The sequence below is a fragment of the Sinocyclocheilus rhinocerous genome, unplaced genomic scaffold, assembly GCF_001515625.1.
Source record: "Sinocyclocheilus rhinocerous isolate Xijiao unplaced genomic scaffold, SAMN03320098_v1.1 scaffold451, whole genome shotgun sequence".
In the NCBI taxonomy this organism is placed as follows: domain Eukaryota; kingdom Metazoa; phylum Chordata; class Actinopteri; order Cypriniformes; family Cyprinidae; genus Sinocyclocheilus; species Sinocyclocheilus rhinocerous.
The window spans coordinates 719336-742703 of NW_015657491.1; the positions used below are offsets into that span (position 1 = coordinate 719336).

Below are 23368 nucleotides of genomic sequence, written 5' to 3' on the forward strand. Positions count from 1 at the left end.
CGTTTTGGCGCTGTTTAATGTGGAGTGACAGATCGCTGTAGCGCCTCAGCTCAACAGACACCGCAGCGCGAGGCGCACGTGAACTGAAGTCCTCCACATTAAAGGCAGAGTAAGTGATTTCTGGTAGCCAATGTTGATATTTGAAATCACCAACGTCTCATCCGAAGGACGGTGCTTGTTGACAGTATAGTGTCCCCGTCACTACATTTTACATTCAAATACACTATATAAATAAGTTTGTGAATCAGACATAACCTTACAAGAGCTAGATGCAGCTATTAAACAGAGTAAACCAGGTAAATCACCATGCAGGCCCTGATGGTTTAACCATAGATTTTTATAATTTTTTGGGGGGATGACCTACAATATCTTTTGTTGGAAGCTTTACAGGATTGTACAAGAAATGACGAACTATTACCAACTATGAAACAAGGCCTTATAATTTTGTTACCAAAACCAGGTAAAGATAAGAGGATATTATATAGCTTACGTCCCATAACACTTCTAAATACAGATTACAAATTGTTTACCAAGTCTCTGGCTTCTAGATTGAAAACTGAAATATCACAAATTATTAGTGTGACACAATCAGGATTTTTAAAGGACAGATCAATTCATAATAATATTAGGCTAGTGTTTGATCTGATTGAATATGGTCATCTAATTGAAGAAGATGGTTTCATCTTATTTTTGGATTTCTATAAGGCCTTTGACATGATGGAACACTCTTTTATTTTTCAAACTCTTAAACACTTTGGTTTTGGTCCAAAATGTATAAATATTGTTAAAATGCTTTATAAAGACATAAACAGCTCTGTAGCTCTTACTCATGTTCAAGATTCGTTGTCAAAAGAGGTATTAGACAAGGTTGTGGCTGTTCACCTTTACTTTTTATTATGGTTGCAGAAATGTTGTCTATCTTAGTCAAAATGGGCAACATATCTGGCATTGATTTAGAAGGGAATCATTTTATTATCAGTCAGTTTGCTGAGGATACAACTCTTTTTTAAGAAATGAACAGCAAATTCCCTTAGCACTCCAGTCTATGTTTTTTTTTTCCAAAAGCTTTAGGTTTATGGCTGAATATGTCAAAATGCGAGCTATTGGCCATTCACGATCATCCTAGTATATCATTGTACAATATCCCAGTTAAAAATGAAATTAAATACTTAACTTAATGATCTTTTGTAGAATTTTATTAACGAAAGTAGAAAGTCTTTCTAGATTCATCGATCCATGTTTTTCTTTAGCAGTGTCTGCTAAAAAGATAAAGGCAATAAATTAGTTAAATTTTGATTTCATATAGAAAATTAAATGTAATTTTATACGTGAGAGATATTATAAGAGATTTTATAAGAGAGATATGATTAAAGATTACGAAGAGGGTGGTCTTAAAACAGTTGACTTTGATATTATGAATGCGGTTATAAAACTTAAATAGTTGCAAGCTTTCATTAATAATGAGTCCTCATTTTGGTTTGAGGATCCTACAGCTATATTCAAAAAATGTGGTGGTATTAGTTTTTTGTTGCAATGTGATTTTGAACTTTCTAAACTCCCTATAAAACTTTCTGCTTTTCATCAACAAGTACTATTATATTGGAAATGGATTTTTAAACATAATTTTAGCCCACATAACATGTCTATCTGGAATAACAGGTGTATTTTGGTGAATAGAAAATCTGTATTTATTGATAATTGGTGGAAGAAAAGCATAACTGTCACGGTGCGTGCGGGGAGATGAAGCGAGGACTCAAGTGCAGGATGAATGGTTCTTTATTTTAATAAAATGAAACAAAAACAAACTCAAACCACCCCGAGGGGGAAAAAAACAGACAGGCAGGCTAGGAACTGCACTACATGCAGACATAACACACAATGAGAAATGACAGATCAGCCCAGGATTACAGACACCAGGAGAATAAATGGGAAACCAAACGAGGAGGCTAACGAGGGAGACACAGGTGGAGCAACTTAAACAATAATGGGGTAACAAGATGGGCGGGGTCAGACAATAGACAGGAGAGAGCACATGGCAACAAACACAACACAAGCCATGTGCTCACAGAACACAGTCATCTGGTGGCCATCCTGGGCACACCCGCTGAAGACTGTGACAGATAATATTAAAAATATCTGTATGGCATTATATTCTGCAGTTCTTCCCTGTTGTACCGAATATACTTTTCAAATTATCACATCGAAGTTAGAAATTCAAATATTGTGACAAAATTTATTTTGTAGGGTGCCACAAGTTTGTTAAAATTTCCAAAGGGTGCCGCAACTAAAAAAAGGTTGGGAAACACTGCTCTAAAGTGTATGATAAAATTATTAAGAGTATACCATTGCAGATAATTAAATTAGTTAAGGAACAAGTGAAAAAACATGAACTTATGACAGAGAATGTTAACTTTGCGGATAAAAAAAATCCTCTAACAGATTTTTGAGGAGTTGTTTATTACAGCATTGTTTTCCAGGACCTGTAAAGAGATCTTATATATTTTGTAATTATGATAAGAAAATAGTGGCTGAAATTAGGTCCAATTTTCTTACATTTCCTGTCAATCCTAAATGTAAATAAGTGCACTTTAAAATTATGAATCACATATAGGGTACAACGGGGCTAAAGGCCCACCTTAAGAAAAAATTTGCTATTCACTGTGCCTAAAATGTATAATTGCAGAAAAAATATATACGTTGTATTGAACATTAATGTAGCAACAGATTTTGTGTGAAAATAAATCAAGTTGTTTATTTTGTTTAAAAATCTAATAAAAGTATGAGGTGGCAAGAGGGGCCTTTTACCCCACACACGGGGTAAAAGGCCCACCAGCACGGGGTAAAAGGCACACGGTACTGATACAAATACTTCAGCTAAAATAATGTTTTTTTTTTTTTAATAATGTCTAAGTTAATACATGTTCAAAACAATCACTTTAGCAAAGTTTGTACTATTTTCTGCTTATTTTGAAAAATAAAAGAATTCATTTTTGTTCAATAAATATACTGTCATTAAAATACGTTAATATAAAAACATATATTTTAAAATACAGAAACAAAATCATTTTAATAAGTAAAGATTCTAAAAGTAGCCTATTGAAGGAGATCCAATAATAATAATTGAATATATATTTACAGTAGTAACAACAAATGATATTTTGTTATATGATATGATTAATATCATGTTTTTAAATATGATGGTTTCGTTCTAAACATGGTGATTATCTCTAATATGGACACCCAACATAATAGGCCTATATGATATTTACCATCTGAATCTAACCAAGTCATGTCAAGAAATGGAAAAGTCAGCCATCTATTAATTATCATGTTAATTAATGTGTGTCTTTAGCCCCAACAGCAGGGGCACTTTTTACCCCAAATACCATACTTTGTTTTACATATTCTTTCGTTATTTAAAAACTGTTGCTTTAATTATCTTAAACAAAACTGAAAATCATAAAGAAGACCGTTGTCTCAAAATATCTGCATTAATTTGAGCGATTCTCATTTGCTACTTAAATCTACAACATTTAAAAAAAACAAAACATCAAATATTAGATCAAGTAAGGACAGAATCAACTTTGCGCTGCTGCACGTGATCGCGTCAAGTCAAATATTAGATCAAGTAAGCACAGAATCAACTTTGCTGCGCGCGATCACGTCAAGGTTCAGACAAATATACACGTGCATCTTGAAAAGCGGATGTTTTGGAAAGTGCTACGCCACTTTTGTCATCTAGTGGTTTAGATGAAAATAATATCAAAGGCGCCTTTAGCCCCGTTGTACCCTACCTTGCAAAATAATTTTTAAGAACAAGATTTAATATCGGGGACTCAAATACATGCCAAATATGCAAATTAGACATAGAAACGGTTGAACACTTGTTTTTTTCAGTGTAACTCGGTGCTTGAATTCTGGAATGATGCATTTAGATGGATGCAACAAAGAATACCTGCAAGACTGATCCTCTCATGGGAAATTGTTAAGTTTGGTTTGTTAATTAAGGAAAAAAAGATATCTTATGTAATACATAATTTGTTGCTTTTGCTGAAATTTTACATTCATAATTGTAAATTTTTCAAAATACCTCCACGATTAGTGGTTTTCAACGAGGGATTTGTAATATGTTTGGAGACATTAAAAGGGATGAAATGTCCCAAAGCAAGATATTTGTATTCCTTATTAGAGGAATACTGCACACATCCCGCGGAAGAACATTCCAACCGGAGCTACTTCTCTAAGTTTATGTCTATGGCGATTCACGCAGGTATGTGTTACTCCGCAGCGGTGACGACCCGACCAGGCTACAATAGTCCAAATACAAGTACTTATTATAAGTGTACCGTAGTGATTCGGAATAAGACAAAAACGCGGTTTGGAAGATTAATTCATGATGTACTCGCTCATTATATACATTTTGCAAGTTTTGAACACAGAAAAAGTTACATAGTGCTGCTGTTGTGAAACTCCCGCCAGGAGGAGGCGCTGAGAGCAGACGCGCAGACGGAGTTTGACGCGCAGAAGGAGACGCTGCTTCTCTTTCAAACCGCCGCGGTTTGTTTTGACCATACAGTCTATGGATTTGACACGCTGAGTGAGTTTGTTATCATCAGTCTCTAGAGTGGAAACCACCACAACAGCGCGAATAAACAGGTAACAAGCTCTCAACTCTTCAAAGAAAAAGACCAAATCAGCTCTAAACCGCTTGCTGAAGCTTAGACAGCAACAAATCCGCGATTGTTATTACAGATGCACAGCATAAACCTATCACTGGCAGAGCTTTGAGGAATATCTTGACCAAATGAGCTATTTCTGGCGAGTTTTTGTGTATCGATGTGAGTTCCGCCTTCAGCTAACTTTACCAGGATCTAAAGAGTAAGCGAGAACTGTTTTCTTGACAGCAGAGACAGGGCTTCTGCATTACTAATGTTAAGTTTAGCTGATGCTTTGATTTACAGTAGATTTATTACGATGAGCAGAGATTAACGTGGACGCATTCTGCACTCAGTTCATTTAATTCTATCTTAATTCTACTTGATAATTGTTCACTGTCACTCTGTTTGTGCTACCGTGCCTGTAAAACAATTGTATTGTACTGGAAAAAGAAACACACTTTAAAAAAATCCTATTATGTATTATCATCATGTATTATTATGCAGTACAACATGTATTATTATGCAATGCATTATAATACATGCATGATACATTATGCATGTATTATTATGCAAATAATACATACTTATGTGCAAACTGAATGTAATGTTTTTGGACGCGTAAATTAAAATGTATTATACTTTACATTTGTATTAAATACAGTTAGGTACTTTAGAGTGCTTTTTTGAACCATTTAAGTGCATCTTTACATGCAATTTAAAAATTACTATTGTTTTTGAAATATGGTTAAAGTACAACTGCCGAATGTACTGACAAGCATTTACGGTAATCTAACATATACTTTAATGTCATTTCTATTGAAATTTGTATGTCATTTAAAAAAAATATATATATACGTAACATTTGTAATGATGTAGCTGCCATTTATTACAATTAAATATATTAACTTTAAATGTAATATTGAAAAAAAACACACTTAAGTTAAAATGATAATCAAGTACTTTACATGTGCTTTTAGTATGTTAGTCAAAACTTCAACATAAGTGTTCTTCTTTAAAACATGACAAAAGATTATTAAAGCATAAAAATGTTTACTTAAAAAAAGTACAACTATTCATTTGAAATTAATATGAAGTGCACTTTATAAAAGTGCATGTGTTAAGAAACATAGTCATGAATATACTCTCTTTTATTTCATTAATATTATATTATCAGCATTTATTTTTTAAAATATGCTTTTGAGATTTGACGTACACTACAAGTTCACATTTAATCAAGGAAAATCCTTTTTTCCCCCCTGATGTCTAATTGTCTATGCCTTTCTCTAGCACACAATGGTCATAGTTCACTTTTAGATTCGACCCCAGATCTTACATTTTTCCACTATTTGTCTTGGTTTAGGTTGCATGATGCTGGAACCAGCGCAGATCCGTCGGAGAGGCGCTCAGGATTTTGAAGGTTACTATGATCACGTGTGTGCGGCTCAGAGATCAGCTCCGGTCCGTGCGGTGCAAGCCAGCCTGAGTCGAGGGATGTTAGAGTTTAACCCTGATCACATCAGTCTAGCGGACTGGACGCCCATCCTGTCAGCCCTGGCCATCAACAAACACCTCCAGCATGTTGCTATCAAGCGCTGCCACCTCACCAGCACTGCAGCTCAAAGTTAGTTAACAGACAAACACACAGCATCTCTTTTACATCTATTATAGTGCACAGTGTTGAAAAAGCATCTGTTGTAAATGCATTGTACTGCACATGTTTTGTAATGTACTGCATCATGACATCTAGAAAATTTGTACTAGTTATCATTTTTTCAAGTAATAAAATTAAGTGGCAAAGAAACGTATAGTATAGATGTGTTTTAGCTAAGGAAGCTGTCCTAGTTCACCAAAATTCATCAGTGTGGTGAATCTTATTATGATGGAGTGTCTTTATCTTCTCAGGTTCTTACAGGTCTCATAAGAAGAAGACCCCTGCGATTCATTCCAAGAATATGACTTTTCAGTTGTGCAAGGCGGTGCAAAAATGCCTGTGTGAGTCAAGCAGCCTAAAGACCCTTCAGCTACATGGTTTGCCACTGAGAGAAAGAGACCTCACAGTTCTCACAAAGGTTGAGTGAAATATTTAGCCTGTCTTTGATATTGAGAATTTTATGTGTGTGTATGTATGTGTGTATTTATTTTGTTTAATCAGTTAATTTATTTTTGCTTTACTTATTTTTATTTTATTTATTTGTTTTAGTTATTTATGGTGTATTTTTTATGCGTTTTATTTTATTTTATATAAATGCCTCGTTCATTCATTCATTTTTTGTTTTTAAATGTTTTATTTCTTTGTATAAGTTATTTATTTATTTGAATTTATTTATGATGTTTTTAGGGATTTATTTATGTTTGAATTTGTTTTATTTTCTGTTTGTTTAATTTAAATGTAAATTTTTATTGTTTCATTTTTATTGTTTGGTTTATATTTATTTAATGATTAAATAAATATAAACTGAACAATAAAAATTAAACAATACAAATTAAAATTAAATTATTTAAATACTTTAATTAAATTTGAATCTTTTTTATGTATTGTTTGAGAACTTGTTCAAATAACATTGTAATTTCCCTTTAGGGTTTAGTTAAGAGTGTGTCATTAGAGCATCTGTCTTTAGCACACTGTCCAATTGCAGATCAAGGTTTGGAAGGTGAGTTAAAGTCATCAGACAGATTATGACTTTAAAATTATTTTTTTTTTGGCATCAGGATTTATGCCATTTATTATATGTGAGAAGCTTTATTGAGATGTACTTCTGCAAATGTTGTATACATATATTTTTGAATGTATTATTTTATGTATTAGTTATTAATGCAAAAACTTTTCTTTTGTTATATGGTTCTGTCATTCAGTCGTCTGTCAGAGTGTGAAATATTCCTCAACGATTAAGACAGTGGATTTCACTTCCTGTAATATTACGTGGCAGGGAGCAGAGCATATGGCGAACATCATAAAGGTACAAGTGAACTTTTGTTAGCATTATTCATTCCTGGAAAGTTTCCTAAATAATTTTCCTCCAAAAGAATAACCTGTGATTTAAATTAAATGTTTTAAATCTTCTCAAATTCATGAGGCTCTGCAAATGTTGTATACATATATTTTTGAATGTATTATTTTATTTATTATTAATGCAAAAACTTTTCTTTTGTTATATGGTTCTGTCATTCAGTCATCTGTCAGAGTGTGAAATACTCCTCAACGATTAAGACAGTGGATTTCACTTCCTGTAATATTACGTGGCAGGGAGCAGAGCATATGGCGAACATCATAAAGGTACAAGTGAACTTTTGTTAGCATTATTCATTCCTGGAAAGTTTTCTTAAATAATTCTCCTCCAAAAGAATAACCTGTCATTTAAAAAAAAATGAAATGTTTTAAATCTTCTCAAATTCATGAGGCTCATCTGTTGTTTAGCACCATGCAATGAGACGGCATAGCACGGCGTGGGTGGAGACTTTGCGCTACAGGAGAGCAGAGTTTGAAGCCATGAGCGGACTGCGCAGAATTACTCTCAATGACAACATCCTGATCGGAGACAGAGGAGTGATGGCACTCTCCCGCGAGCTTACAGAGGACCTGTGGGTCAAAGGTTTGAGAAGTCACTCTTCAACACACACACACACACACACACACGTCTGGTCAGCTATCCTTGTGGGGACTCCATAGGCGTTATGGTTTTTCTGCTGTACAGACCGTATTTTCTATTGTCCTACACCAACCATACACCTAAACCTACCCCTCACAGGAAACTTTGTGCATTTTTTTAGATTTTCAAAAAACTTAATTCTGTGTGATTTATTAGCTTGTTTACCCGTGGGGACCTCAATTTAGGTCCCCACCGTGACACGAGTACTGATCGGTAATGATCCAAATTCATGGTGCATCCGATGTGCATGATCCAAAGCATTGATACACAACTACTCCGACTACTATACAGCGCTACAATCCGTTCAGAAGTTTGGATTTGGATTTTTATTTTTTTTTGAAAGAAGTCTCTTATGCTCACAAAGACTGTTTTATTGGAAGAACAGTAAAAACAGTAATACTGTAAATTTTTTAAATATCTACTTTATATATATATATATATATATACAGACTTTTAATTGACAAAGTAAAATCTTACTGTTCAAAAACTTTTGACTGGTAGTGTACATACATACATAAATGTTTGTATGTATCTATCTATCTATCTATATATATAGATAGATAGATATTATTATATATTATAAAATTGAATTTATTTTTATTCCTGTGATGCAAAGCTGAAATTTCAGCATCATGACTCCAGTCTTCAGTGTCACATGATCTTCAGAGGTCCTCCTCTGTAAACTCTGTATGGAGGCCTGGTTCAGTGGGGTACGTCCCATGGTGCACTGCTGCTCGGGCTGGCTTACAAAGGTAAGCACAAAGATGTTAGCGATACCAGTCTTAGGATAGATTTCAGACAGGTTGAACAGGAACTCTTCCAGAATGCATTCAAATGTGTGAGAAGCAATTCAATCCTGCTTTTCCATTCACGTCAGTAAGATGCATAAATGTGTCTCTGTTTGTCTGTCCATAAAGAGGTGCAGCACAGGCTGATGGGCTGACCGACCAGAGTTTTCAAGTAAGGACTGTTTCATTGCTAAATTCTTTTATGTAAATAGTTTTACGTCGATATTTATACATTTAGTAGAGTGACTTGTTAATTATTGTTAATGTAGAATGTGTTGAGGATGTCATGATGGTTTTTTTCATCAGAACGCCTCCTCTGTGCGGGTTACCGTGGAGACGGAGTCAGAGTCAGAGGAGGTGGATGCTGCATATGTACCGAGTCCTCAGGAGAAAATCACTAGCTACCAGTTCAGACGAGTACAGAGAGAGAATAATCGATTACAGGTGCCACAGTAACAGCCTATCCAGTTGCTCTCTGTCATGTGTATATTAAGAGAGCTAGAAAAAAAATTCACTTTAGTTACGAGAGACTATTCAGAAAGGTCACATGGATTCGGTAGCACAGGAAAGATTTTTAGCTGAATCCGTAGTAATTGGTGATTCGTAAAATGCAAGTCAACAGCTGCCGTCACTTTGAGAGTCAAAAAAGCATATCAAGGCAACACAACATGAATACCCGTGGTTCCTGATGATATATTGAAGCCTTATGAAGCGAACCAATCAGTCTATGCAAGAAACTGAACATTATTTACAATATTATCAGCAGCTCATCAGTTCTCAGTGACTGTTGGAGGGACTGGAGCGCTGAATGAGTCGGCAAAAACCAGCAGCATAAGATCATATACACTGGTGCTTTGTCGAGTCGGAGTGACGGTCAGGACTCAGGAATTCAGAACTCAGTGAGTTTTGATTGAGTAACTTGTTAATCTGTGCAGCTCGAGCTGTAAACTGTTTCAGACGGTTCAGTAATATTTGGTGAACTGGTTCAACCAGTTCACTGAAAAGAACCGATTCAAAAGAACGATTCGTTCGTGAACTGAACATTTTTGTGTTGCCTGTATATGACTCTCAAAGTGCCAGTAGACACTGCCTTGCATTTTTTTTTTAATCATCAAGGACCATGGTTTCATAAAAAATTTCTTTGCTGTTCTACTCAAGAAAAAAGTTACGTACATCTTGGATGGTCGCAGTAAATTAACAGCAAATTTTCATTTTTAGGTGAACTGTCCCTTTAAAACACACTTTTCAAACGATTTATTTAATTTGTCCATTAACATTTTCCAGCATGCGTCACATGACTGTTTCTTTCCCTCAATTTTTCAGTAATGAACATCATGAACATTTCCAGTGCTTCTGATGTATTTGTATAGATTAAAACCATTTAGTAAAGGAAATTATTGTGGGTTAAATGACATTTGTAACATAAATGGCTAATTTTACAGTTAGTGTTGTATGTATTCTAAATGCACACAATTAAATAATAAAAAACACTTTGCATAATTTGTCAAAATTAGCAGTTGATTAGATACTTCGTCTACTTACTGCTGTAAACAAGTACACTAACCTAGAAAAAAAGAAAATGTTTGGATTGGTGGTAAATGACTGGGCCGTCAAATGTTTTGAAAAATATAAATTTTCATACAATAAATATGATAATGGCTTATGTTTATTTCCTTCTGTTTAGATTATTATGTAATAATCATGTAATAATGCTCATTTTATAACTACTTTCCATAGTTTGAAGACTGAAAGTCTAGGACATCAGAAAAATAGCAAATATAATTCATGAAAAGTATAAATGTGACCCTGGAGCACAAAACCAGTCTTAAGTCGCTGGGGTATATTTGTAGCAATAGCCAAAAATACATTGTATGGGTCAAAATTATAGATTTTTCTTTTATGCCAAAAATCATTAGGACATTAATTTGCTTTCAAATGATGTATACATCTCAATTTCCAAAAATTGACCCTGATGACTGGTTTTGTGGTCCAGGGTCACAAATGATGTCATGACAAAAAGTTCCAGATTTTTTGTGATTATAACAAAACAAAAAAAAGGCCAAAAATGGAAGTACTATACATACAGTGGCACTTTGATATTTTGTAATCTAATGTAATGGCATGATTTTTTTTTAATAGCGTGGCTTAAATGTAAGATGTTAAATGGTTTGGTGCCACTGTACTGTATATACAGTATAAAGGGTAATGTTCACCAACAGGTGGAGCTGGAAGAGTGTTGTCTGAGGCTGGCGGAGGAGAGGAACAACAGACTGAAAACCAACTCTCGCCTGGTGGAGGTACAAGTATCCCCAGTTATTCAGTTTGAAAAAATATGAATAACATTTCAGAAAGTAAAAGTTACGTGGCTGCAGGGCCGTCCTTGGGGGGGGCAACTGGTGCGGTCGCACCGGGCCCTTCACTTGAGGGGGCCCCGTGGCAAACGGACCGAGGGGGGCCCCGCTCCCTACCTTGCACCAGGCCCCGCCTCAGCTAAGGACGGCCCTGCATGGCTGTATATTAATATGTCTCTTCCTGTAGCTGGAACTGGAGAATGAGCGTTTACGGAGTCTGAATCAATCCCTGTCTGAAGCCCATCTCAGCGCCTCTGTTCTGGAGGACGAACATGTGCTGGAAAGCATCGAATCCTCCTTCCAAAAATTCCACGCATTCCTAGACCTGCTGAAAGACGCTGGGTCTGTCTGATCTCACATTTTACATCTACTGAATGATTTATGCATTACTGTTTTATGCCTTTTTTCATCAAAAGTCTTGATGCCAAATTAATATTTTTAAAATGTTGAACCTTTGAAAATTTAATTGGGATTAATTGGTAATTTCTTGCTGCATTTTAGGCTTGGCCAGTTTGCGTCAATGGCTGGAATAGATCAGTCAGACTTTGGGCTTCTTGCACATCCTCAGCTCTCCTCAACACTAACAGAGAGGACAAGGACACACGCCGACCGAGGGAACCAGAGAAATGAGGAGAGGAGGGAGAGTTTAGCAGTGAGTAGAAATCAGAGAAGCAAGACACATTAAAATAATTATTTAATAAAAATAAAGAATTATAATTTTATTAACTACCGTTCAAAAGTTTGGGGTTAGTAAGATATATTTTAAAAGGAATTAAATTTTTAATTCATGTTAATATATTGTTTATATTTATTAGTTTATATTTTTACTTTTATTTTTCTATTTATTTGTGACTTTTTTCATCAATTTACCTTGCATAAAATTTATGAAAAAGTTACAGTAAAGACATTTATAATGCAACAAAAGGTTTCTCTTTCATAATATTTCACAATATTACTGTTGTTTTTTTCCCCCCGTTGAAATAACTGCAGCCTTGGTGAGCATAAGACACTTCTTTGAAAAACAGTTACAAATCTTACCAACCTCAAACTTATGAATGATAGCGTATTTATTTTTTAATAATTACATTTACTATTATTTAACTACATTATTATTATTTCTCTAATCACCGCACAGAAGGCAGACATCCCTCAACCTGAATCAGGGACTCATTCAGAACCTCCTGCTAACACTGAAGACATTCCCCGGCCTCATTCTCAACAGGAAGTGCCACTGAGTCCAGTCAGCTTGTGTGGTGCCTCCCCAGCTTCACAGGAGCCGCTTGAGTTGGAGGCCCCTGAGAGGAGCAGAGAGTCATCGGACCCTTCAAACCACCAGTGGGCCGGCGGAGGCTCTCACTCAGGCAGCTCAGTCAGTAGTGTCAGTCTTCAGTCCAAAACCTCAAAGTCCTCCAGAGGGAACGGATCCGTGTGCTCGGCTCTTAACTCGAGAGCGTCTAGTCTGTCTCAGTTGGGTTCAGGCAGACAGAGCGCTTCAGGAGGCCAGAGAAGCGCTGCTGGATTGATTGGGTTTTAGAGCTGAATCAGCTGGAGAGATCTCGGTTAATGTAAAGAGCTTCTCTGGAACAGGTTGAATATCTGTTGCTGCTGTCATCTTGACCTGGCCAGTGTATATTGAGAGTTATGCGGAGACTGTAAATGACCTGTTATAATCCTATTATATGTTTGTTTGAAAAGTTGGAGTGCTGCATGTCATTCCAGGTACAATATGTGTTTTATTCATAGATATTAATGCTGTTTAGATTTATAGACTATGACGTTTTATTTATAGTATGTTTGCAGTTCAGTGACACTAAGCTTATTATATAAGACTTTTAGTAGATTTGTGTGTGATTGCTAAATTGATTGATATTTGTGATTGATTAAAAACAGGGAAATCAAATTTGCCATCTGCTAATTGTTGTCCTGATTTTTTTAGAAATAATTTTTAATTTGAAAATAAATCAGTTTTTGCACATCCTATATGATGTGTACAATACTTGATTTTTTTCAGAATGACATTAAATGTTAAACGGAGTCTTTGAATTTGCCAGTGTGCTATTTGATTCAGAAATACTATTCAGACTTTATTATTATTATTATTATTATTTATTTTGAAAAACGTCATGCACAATAGAAGTTTGACAATTAAAAGAAAATTAATACATTCCTATGTATTGCTAAAACAATGATACAATGCAATATAAATTATTTTAAACTATTTAAATAGTTTATTAATATTTTTAACTAGTTAAATTTTAATAAGTTCTTGAAAATAGTTTTAAGTAAATGTACAATCGGTCATTAGGCAGTCATCTATTAATAAGCAGTGTCGGGGAAAGTTACTTTTAAAAGTAATGTATTACAATATTGCGTTACTAACTGCAAGTGACTTTTTATGGAAAGTAATGCATTACGTTACTTTTGTGTTACTTTTTGTCACCTGAGCTGACCTGGGCTTGCTTATTTATTTTGCAATAACAAAAAACCCAAAAGTTATATTTTTGGCAACTGTAAAGGCCCTTTCACATCAAAAGTTAAATTAAAAAGCCTGACTCAAGCTGTGCCTCTGTCTCTGTACCTCACTCCCGATTTCCCTCATCACAGGGTCAGGAGAGCGGTCAGTGAATAAATGGGAAAACAAAGTAACTTGCGTTACTTATTTGAAAAAAAAGTAACTCAGATATTTTCTTGTAAATTTAAAAGTAATTAATTACTTAATTTTTTTTTACTATTTTAAACTTTAATTGTTACTTTAATTTAAAACAAATATTTATATATTTATTATTATTATTATTATTATATACTTATTTATATATATTTTTTTTTTTATCGAACAATTTGAGAAACAGGACGTTGAAAACTGAGATCTAACACGTGATTGGCTGTTTGCGGCCGCGCGTGTGCTCACTCGTCCAATCGGAGCGCTCGACACTGACTTCACCTCTGCGACTCTCCTCCGAGCAGAAGATCATGATGGTAAGTAAGTAGCAGCTCTCCATCAAAACAACAGACATGCAAACACAAAACACAGCTTTGCAACTGGACTCACGACGAAAGTATTCCACTTTTATAAAGTACTAGGAAATTGAGCGTTAAATGGAACCGTTGTAGCTTTGTAAGGTCAGCTGGGCTTCTGCTGCTAGCGTTGCTAGCCTGTTGTTGTTATTGAGTGGGGTTGATAAACATAGCGTTGTTAACAATAAATAACAACCAATGTGTGCAACAACACCGTCGTTTTGATGTTTGCGAAGCATCTGATGAATTATTTTGCATTTGTTTATCAAGCTAGCAGTGGAATCTGCCATGATTCCCATCAATGCACAATGTGTCGTTTTGGGGAAAATGCTCCCTCAAGAACAATGTACTTTTATTGGCATGTTATTGGGAGTTTAGCATATGTAACATACTGTCTGAGGAAATGGAAACACTGGCCAATTTGATTGTTATAGCACAGCGTTGTAAATCTTAAAGGGGGTAATCTTGTCCCATTGTTGGGGCTAAACTACCCTGTACAAAGGCATGAAGTGAATTATAAAAAGACAGTGTAAAAAAAGTTAGAATAAATGTATGCTTAGTGTAAATAGTGGTGGTTGCTATTTGCTTGAATGATTTGATTTCATCAAATAGCATCTTGTTTATGGTAAGTGCAAAGTGTTGATTATGCGATTTATTCTGTGCATATTCTGAAATTCTGTCGACTGTCACATAAAACGTTATAAAGTTTGCCTTCACACCACCAGCTGGATGCATAGATGTAACCAGTTCCATGTGTACTTGTTGATGCCACAATCAATTTAATGCATTTACTGAAAATCTTTCAAAATGCCTCTTTTCTAAATTAGGTACAAGGGACAGTCCAGAAGATTATCAATAAATGTGTAGAGATATAATGATATACAGTAATGTCAATATCATATGACCTAAATAAATGTGAATAAATAAGCTTTCCATTGATGTATGGTTTGTTAGGAAGGATCAATATTTGGCCGAGATACAACTATTTGAATATCTGGAATCTGAGGGTGCAAAAAAAATCTAAATATTTAGAAATTCGCCTTTAAATTTGTCCAAATGAAGTTCTTAGCAATGCATATTACTAATAATATATAATATATAATAATATATTTACGGTAGGAAATTTACAAAATATCTTCATGGAACATGATCTTTACTTAATATCCTAATGATTTTTGGCATAAAAGAAAAATCAATAATTTTGACCCATACAATGTATTTTTGGCTATTGCTACAAATATACCCCAGCGACTTAAGACTGGTTTTGTGCTCCAGGGTCACATATATATTTATGCCTTTCCGTACTAGATTCTGATTGATATTGTGTGGTCAAGTCTTTTTCTATATATAAAAATATTATATGAGAGGAGAGAGATATTATAAACTATTATAAACTAGCACTGCTCAAATCAATTTAATGTCAGTTTGTTTTTCATTTTTTGGTAATAGTCATGTAATAATTCAGGGTTATGATCCAGTTAACCAGTTAATTTTCATTGTTTTTTATTTTATTTTTATTATGTTGCACCACAACAGATGCTGATGATTGGAATGAATGATCCTTAATAAAGAAGAAACATGGTAAGTCTAGTATATGTATATATATAGTATATGTTTTATGCTTTGTTAGACTGACCTGAACTACCTCATACGAGCATTTGACCTGCTTCTGTCAGCTCAAATCAATTTAATGTCAGTTTGTTTTGAATTTTTTGGTAATAGTCATGTAATAATTCAGGGTTATGATCCAGTTAACCAGTTAATTTTCATTGTTTTTTTTATTTATTTTTATTATGTTGCACCACAACAGATGCTGATGATTGGAATGAATGATCCTTAATAAAGAAGAAACATGGTAAGTCTAGTATATGTATATATATAGTATATGTTTTATGCTTTGTTAGACTGACCTGAACTACCTCATACGAGCATTTGACCTGCTTCTGTCATATTGTTCATTTCAGTTGTTCACTGTATTCATGTATCTTCTTCTAATCACAGATCCGGATAGCTGCTCTGAATGCGGCGTCTCAGGCTGCGGATGAGCATGAAGACGCCGTCAGAAGCACTAAACCTAGTCAAACAAAGGAAGCCCAGGTGAGTCAGATGCTTTCAAACAGATTCTCTTAAGTAACTTTTTATCATGTAAAGCCTGACATATGAATAGTAGTGGAACTGTTTATTGAACCTTTTGGCAAAATGTACATGAAAGCATTTGCATATGTGTTTTTTGTTGAGTATCATATTGGATAGATCAGGCTTTTATGGCTCATATAATATAATATAGGAGAATATGTAGCTCAAATTTATAGAATCAAAAACACCTGTTTTTATTCAGAGGCCCAAACTGAGCCCAAAACATATAATGCAATGTAATACAATACGCTGAGAGATGAACAAATAAACCTTCATCAAACGATTGATAGATGGTTTTTAATACTCACAATCCAGTGAGAGTTCATCTTGAAATATTACTGATAATATAAAAGTTATTCTTACATTTACTTTATAAAAATCAGTCAAGATATCACAGCAAAAAGACACATGAACCACAAGCTGAAAGGGGGACGTTTTTTTACAATTACACTAAAAGACCATTTACTTGTTGAAAAAGTATGAACTATCAGTCAGATGACAGAAAGCATGTAGTAGATTGTGAACAACGGGCTTTTCATCAGTCATGCTGATCAATTAGAGACCTTTTTGTGTATCAGATATGATACAGTAGGCTTTATAGGGTTAATAAAATTGTTCAATCCAATATAACTGTTTCCTTCTCATTTGTATTTTTAAGGAGGCAGAAGCATTTGCTCTGTATCATAAAGCTCTTGATCTGCAGAAACATGACAAGCTTGACGAGTCTGCCAAAGCCTACCATGAGCTCCTCAAGACCCCACTGCTCAAGGAGGTACAGCACACTCTTTCAGCTCTGATCATTATAACGTCTTACCATGAAATCCAGAATGTCTTTCATTTTATTTAGCTTTAGCTTTGCTATTGCTTTCTATTTTTCAAAGACGGTGTGTAATTAATTATTAGTGATTTTTTTTTTCTTTCCCCAGGCAGTGGCATCTGAAGATGAGAAAGTTGAACTCAAGCATCCTGGACTGATGCTGAAGTACTCCACCTATAAAAACCTGGCCAGTGTTGCTGTGCTCAGAGATGATTTAGACACTGCCATGGACTTCTATGTGCAGGTAAATGCGTACTTTGAACAAATCACAAAATCACAAAGTTTAAGGTGAATAATTTGTCCTGCAGTTGCATTTAATGTTAACATGATACTAACTTCTCCAGTGTAACAGTGAGAGCCACTGGACAGACAGTTTGGACACAGCTGAGTCTCTGAATGTCTGTGTGTCTTGCAGGCTGTCATGCTGGACTCCACAGATGTGAATATGTGGTATAAGATGGGAAAGTTGGCTTTGAGGAAGGCCAGCATGCCTTTGGCCCGCCATGCGTTTGAGGTGGGCTTACGCTGTAACCCGGACCACTGGCCCTGCCTGGACAGTCTCATCACGGTCCTCTACGCTCTCAGTGACTACAGCTGTGAGTCAGAAAACCTCTGTACAACATACAAGCAGATAGGGCTGGGCGATAAAACGATAACGATAATTATCGCGATATAATTTTCCCTCGATAAAACGAAATGAAGAGTTCGATATAATGTTTATTTGTAATGTTTCCACCAAAAATGGAATGAATCACTAGTGTAGTAACACTAACTGCACCATGGTATTGTGGCAGAAATGAGGGATATTCATGTCGAATTGTTATTAATGTAGACATGTATTATGTGAGAAAAGTACTTTTGGAGCCAAGGCCACTGAACAAGTAAGCAATTCCTGTTGTGAATGCTTTTTTATGTAATCTTTGTGGGCATAAAGGTTTGTAGTTCTTTTGGATTTCCTGCCGCTAGCTTTTCATCATATTCTGAGTTAGCAGAGAAGTCACAGCATTATGTTCTGTTCTTTTTGTCCCGTAGGTTGCCTGTACAACATCTGTAAGGCTCTGGAGAAGGACACCGGCTACAGTAAGGGGCGAGTGCTCAAAGAGAAGATCTTTGAAGAGCAGCCCTGCCTCAGACGAGACTCTATGAAGATGTTCTCCAAACTGTATGTACCTTCTCCTACTCATTCAGCTGAGCTTATAATGTGGCATTCATCATTTATACAGTTGACGTAGAAACTTTGTAATGTTCATCACCCTGAGTTTGTGTCTGCATGTGTTTTGGCTGCAGTGATGTGTCAGTGCAGTACGTGGATGTAGATGAGGAGGAAGCCCACAGCATTGTAGAGGAAGCGCTGGAGCTGAGGAGACAGAGACAGGCTAAACTCACACGGCATCCTGTAGCTGACCTGCAGCTGGTTCTGCCCATCAAATACTTCACGTGAGTCCATGCCACTGTTAATCCACAGAGAATTTGTGCTACATTTTGTTTGAAGGAATATCATGGGTTATTTTCAGTAACATTTATCATTATACTTAATAAAATAATTAATCAAGCATTAAAATAACATTTAATACCATTTATGTGATTTATTTATGTCTATGGGCTGCTTCTGTGACAAATAAAAAATTAAAAAAGCAACTGATGATTTTATGTTTCATCATCAGCGGTATAAAAGAAATAGCCACTTTTTAATATTTTTATAGATTATTCTTCAAAACACATATATTTATACCGGATGACAGATTTCTGCATATTTTTACTGTCTGCTGATAAAAAAATTTGGGGTCAGTAATTAAAAAAAAAAAAAAAAATCTTGAAATAAGTCTCTTAAGCTCACCAAAGCGGCATTTATTTAATTTAAAAATACAGTAAAAATAGTAATATTGTATAATATTACTACAGTTCAAAAGAACTGTTTTGTCTTTTAATATATTAAAAATGTAAATGATTCATGTGATGCGAAGCTAATATGCTCATTTGCTGCTCAGGAAACATTTCTTATTATCAATGTTTAAATTAGTTGTGCTGCATAATATTTTTGTGGAAACCTTTTTTTGTAGATTTTCTTTTCAGGATTATTTAATGAATATAAAGATAAAAAACAGCATTTATTTGAAATATAAATCTTTTGTAACTATATATATATATAGTTACAAATATATAATATATAATATATAATGCTTTCTTTTAAATTATGTCTTTTCTTTATTAATATGTATTGTATTGAGAATATGTGAATAAGTATTATTTTGCTGTATATCTGTGTGATGTATTTTATCCGTATAGGTGGAAGAGCGTTGGGGAGAGTTTCTTGGCCATGTACAAACACCAGAACGCTTGCCTGGTCCCACGGCCTGACTTCGGCCGCCGCATCGACCTGTCAATGTACCGTGACCCGGACTGCCTCGTGCAAATGCCCACCAGCACTCCAGCGCCTGCTGCCACTGCTGCTTCAGACCCCCCTCAACCCCCCATACCCGTCAGTGTACCTCAGGCCCCCCCTGCCCCTCCTCCAGGACCCAGTAGCCCGATATTTTCAGTAACATTTATCATTATACTTAATAAAATAATTAATCAAGCATTAAAATAACATTTAATACCATTTATGTGATTTATTTATGTCTATGGGCTGCTTCTGTGACAAATAAAAAATTAAAAAAGCAACTGATGATTTTATGTTTCATCATCAGCGGTATAAAAGAAATAGCCACTTTTTAATATTTTTATAGATTATTCTTCAAAACACATATATTTATACCGGATGACAGATTTCTGCATATTTTTACTGTCTGCTGATAAAAAAATTTGGGGTCAGTAATTAAAAAAAAAAAAAAAAAATCTTGAAATAAGTCTCTTAAGCTCACCAAAGCGGCATTTATTTAATTTAAAAATACAGTAAAAATAGTAATATTGTATAATATTACTACAGTTCAAAAGAACTGTTTTGTCTTTTAATATATTAAAAATGTAAATGATTCATGTGATGCGAAGCTAATATGCTCATTTGCTGCTCAGGAAACATTTCTTATTATCAATGTTTAAATTAGTTGTGCTGCATAATATTTTTGTGGAAACCTTTTTTTGTAGATTTTCTTTTCAGGATTATTTAATGAATATAAAGATAAAAAACAGCATTTATTTGAAATATAAATCTTTTGTAACTATATATATATATAGTTACAAATATATAATATATAATATATAATGCTTTCTTTTAAATTATGTCTTGTCTTTATTAATATGTATTGTATTGAGAATATGTGAATAAGTATTATTTTGCTGTATATCTGTGTGATGTATTTTATCCGTATAGGTGGAAGAGCGTTGGGGAGAGTTTCTTGGCCATGTACAAACACCAGAACGCTTGCCTGGTCCCACGGCCTGACTTCGGCCGCCGCATCGACCTGTCAATGTACCGTGACCCGGACTGCCTCGTGCAAATGCCCACCAGCACTCCAGCGCCTGCTGCCACTGCTGCTTCAGACCCCCCTCAACCCCCCATACCCGTCAGTGTACCTCAGGCCCCCCCTGCCCCTCCTCCAGGTCCCAGTAGCCCGAGTGCCAGTCTGCACCCATCCACCGAGTTCTTTGTCCAGCTGCAGGCCCCGCCCAGCACTGATGCAGGAGCGCTGCAGAACCAGAACGTCATTGAGATCACCACTACACCCACAGTCACCACTACTGCTGCCAATGGAACTGAGGATGCCACCGTTACCACGGTTACTACTGCTGGTCAGTGTGAATGTAGACATGACGCATGCACATATATGTAGTCTCTCACCTGTAATGTTGCAGAGCTCTGGATGTGAGGATTCCTATCACAAAAAGATCAAAAGTGCCTTCAAAAATTAATAATAAAATAAAACTAACTAACTTAAAGGAACACTCCACTATTTTTGAAAATAGGCTCATTTTCCAAATCCCCTAGAGTTAAACAGTTGAGTTTTACCGTTTTCGAATCCATTCAGCCGATCTCCGGGTCTGGCGGTAGCACTTTTAGCTGTAGCTTAGCATAGATCATTGAATCTGATTAGACCGTTAGCATCTCGCTCAAAAATGACCAAAGAGTTTCGATATTTTTCCTATTTAAAACTTGACTCTTCTGTAGTTACATCGTGTACTAAGACCGACGGAAAATGAAAAGTTGCGATTTTCTAGGCCGATATGGCTAGGAACTATACTCTCATTCCGGCGTAATAATCAAGGAACTTTGCTGCCGTACCATGGGTGCAGCAGGCGCAATGATATTACGCAGCGCTTGAAAATAGGCTAACTTCCGTCAACATAACCAACGTGACCACCTGCTTGCACAGGGAGCGTGCTGGGGACTATTTTCATTTATTCACGTATTTATTTTTATTTTAAGGCATTTTTAATCTTTTTGTGGTGACATTTTGATTCTGGAGTACAAAGCAGATTGTCTGTTGACATTTGAGACTGAATTAAGTTCCTACTATTTGATAGTAAAAAAAAAAAGCCGTTAGCTTAAGAAACGCAAGTTAACTATGACCAAGAACAAGAATTGTTTAATAATCTAGTGCATTACATATTGCTGTATTTATTTTCAAAATGCACTTTGATTGTGTGGGCTACCAAACACATTAAATTGACACTGTATGCATAATTTGGCTGTTTTAAAATTAAAAATTGTATTTTACCACCCAAACCATATATACAGTACTGTTCAGAAGATTGGGGTCAGCAAGTCACTTTAGCATTTGTTTTCAGTAGTTTTGACACATATGACACTGATGATGTCATTGCTATTCACCCTACAGCTCTGGACGCTGCCTTGAATGACAAAGTGAAAAAAGGCACTAAGAGAAAACGTGTGGTAGAGGACACCGTAGAGACGGCGAAGAGGCGCTCAGCACGTGTCCGCAACACCAGATGCAAGAAAGAAGAGAAGATTGACTTCCAAGAACTCCTGCTCAAATTCCTCCCCTCTAGGTGTTCATTTTAATATTAATCTATTCAGGGCTTTTGTTCTAACCTGCTCTGACCATATCAAGCAATGCACTATAAGACGTTTTGTTGGTCATGTGGTTTCTATTTTTGTTTTGTCATGCTGAGTGAATCCTAGCAGTGAAAACACATTAGACTGAAGTCTTGCTGCACATAGTTGTATTTTAGACATCAATCATGTTCTTAGAAAGTCAAGAACTTTCTCAAAAAGTCTTCCTTTATGTCACATTGACTTGAGCTTTATTTCCAGATTGAAAAAGTTTGAAGATGATGAAGATGAGGAGAGTCTCAGTAACATGGGCTCACAGTGTGACAGCAAACTTGACTCCCAGTCGAACCGCGGATCCAACTCCTCCGAGTACATCATCTCTGTGGAGACAGGTACAGAAACTGAGGTTTTCTTATTAGTCACCGTTTTAATTCTTTATGCTCCTCTTTTAAAGTCCCCATGAAATCAAAATTGAAGTTTTTTTGTTTTTTAGTATGAATATGTTAGCCTTAAGGTTATCTATTAGCTAGAGTGCTCCAAAACAATGACAAAATTCGCATTTAGAAGATATAAGCATTCAAAACTTACAGTCTCGCGCTTCCGGCAATATGGATCAACGATTTTGATGACGTCACCCTGCACTTCAGCTTCTTGTCAAACATTCTGTCCAATCAAATGCTCTCTAGAATCTGAAATGTCCCGCCCCCTACACTATAAATAGATGCTGACGATGTGGCTGAAATAGGTCACTTGTTCACAGAAGTAGTATTTTCTGTATGCTGAATGGCCCGTAGTGCACTATATGGGAAATAAGGAACGATTCAGACAGTGTAAATATGCTTTCCATTGGGTCGAAAGAAGTCTGGTTTCGTGTTGTGTACGTGAACCACCGCAGCGCGCACACAGTCTGCTCCGGTCCAGAGACACGATATCACAGAGTCGCGCATACCATAAAAATGTATCGGACCAATTTGAATTCTACACAGAATGCTGTATTGTATA

The 23368-nt window shown here is 35.6% G+C and overlaps 2 protein-coding genes across 2 annotated transcripts in view; both read left to right on the plus strand.

Annotated features, from left to right (window-relative positions):
• The first annotated feature begins 4527 nt into the window (after positions 1-4527).
• On the plus strand, positions 4528-13308 carry LOC107721070 (centrosomal protein of 78 kDa). Its single transcript, XM_016528928.1, has 13 exons — positions 4528-4656; positions 6019-6279; positions 6561-6727; positions 7237-7309; positions 7829-7932; positions 8074-8286; positions 8972-9057; positions 9223-9265; positions 9400-9537; positions 11313-11390; positions 11632-11786; positions 11946-12096; positions 12580-13308. The coding sequence occupies exons 2-13, from the start codon at positions 6024-6026 to the stop codon at positions 12976-12978; spliced, it is 1863 nt and encodes a 620-aa protein (XP_016384414.1). The 5' UTR covers positions 4528-4656; positions 6019-6023; the 3' UTR covers positions 12979-13308.
• Positions 13309-14404: 1096 nt separating this feature from the next.
• cabin1 (calcineurin binding protein 1) overlaps positions 14405-23368 on the plus strand; it is a 116814-nt gene continuing 107850 nt past the window's right edge. The window contains exons 1-11 of the mRNA XM_016528961.1: positions 14405-14420; positions 16270-16314; positions 16461-16556; positions 17254-17367; positions 17522-17656; positions 17828-18008; positions 18445-18574; positions 18700-18849; positions 20726-21144; positions 22191-22362; positions 22628-22758. Of these exons, the coding sequence (XP_016384447.1) occupies positions 16312-16314; positions 16461-16556; positions 17254-17367; positions 17522-17656; positions 17828-18008; positions 18445-18574; positions 18700-18849; positions 20726-21144; positions 22191-22362; positions 22628-22758 (1531 nt within the window). The 5' untranslated portion in view covers positions 14405-14420; positions 16270-16311. The remainder of the gene's footprint in view (positions 14421-16269; positions 16315-16460; positions 16557-17253; positions 17368-17521; positions 17657-17827; positions 18009-18444; positions 18575-18699; positions 18850-20725; positions 21145-22190; positions 22363-22627; positions 22759-23368) is intronic.

What these genes read in the sequence shown, in the direction of transcription:
- LOC107721070 (XM_016528928.1), top strand. Translation starts at nt 6,024, where the DNA reads ATGATGCTGGAACCAGCGCAGATCCGTCGGAGAGGCGCTCAGGATTTT. An exon ending in ATATGGCGAACATCATAAAG is followed by an intron (nt 7,933 to 8,073) that starts GTACAAGTGAAC and finishes TCTGTTGTTTAG; the next exon opens with CACCATGCAATGAGACGGCA. An exon ending in TGACCGACCAGAGTTTTCAA is followed by an intron (nt 9,266 to 9,399) that starts GTAAGGACTGTT and finishes TTTTTTCATCAG; the next exon opens with AACGCCTCCTCTGTGCGGGT.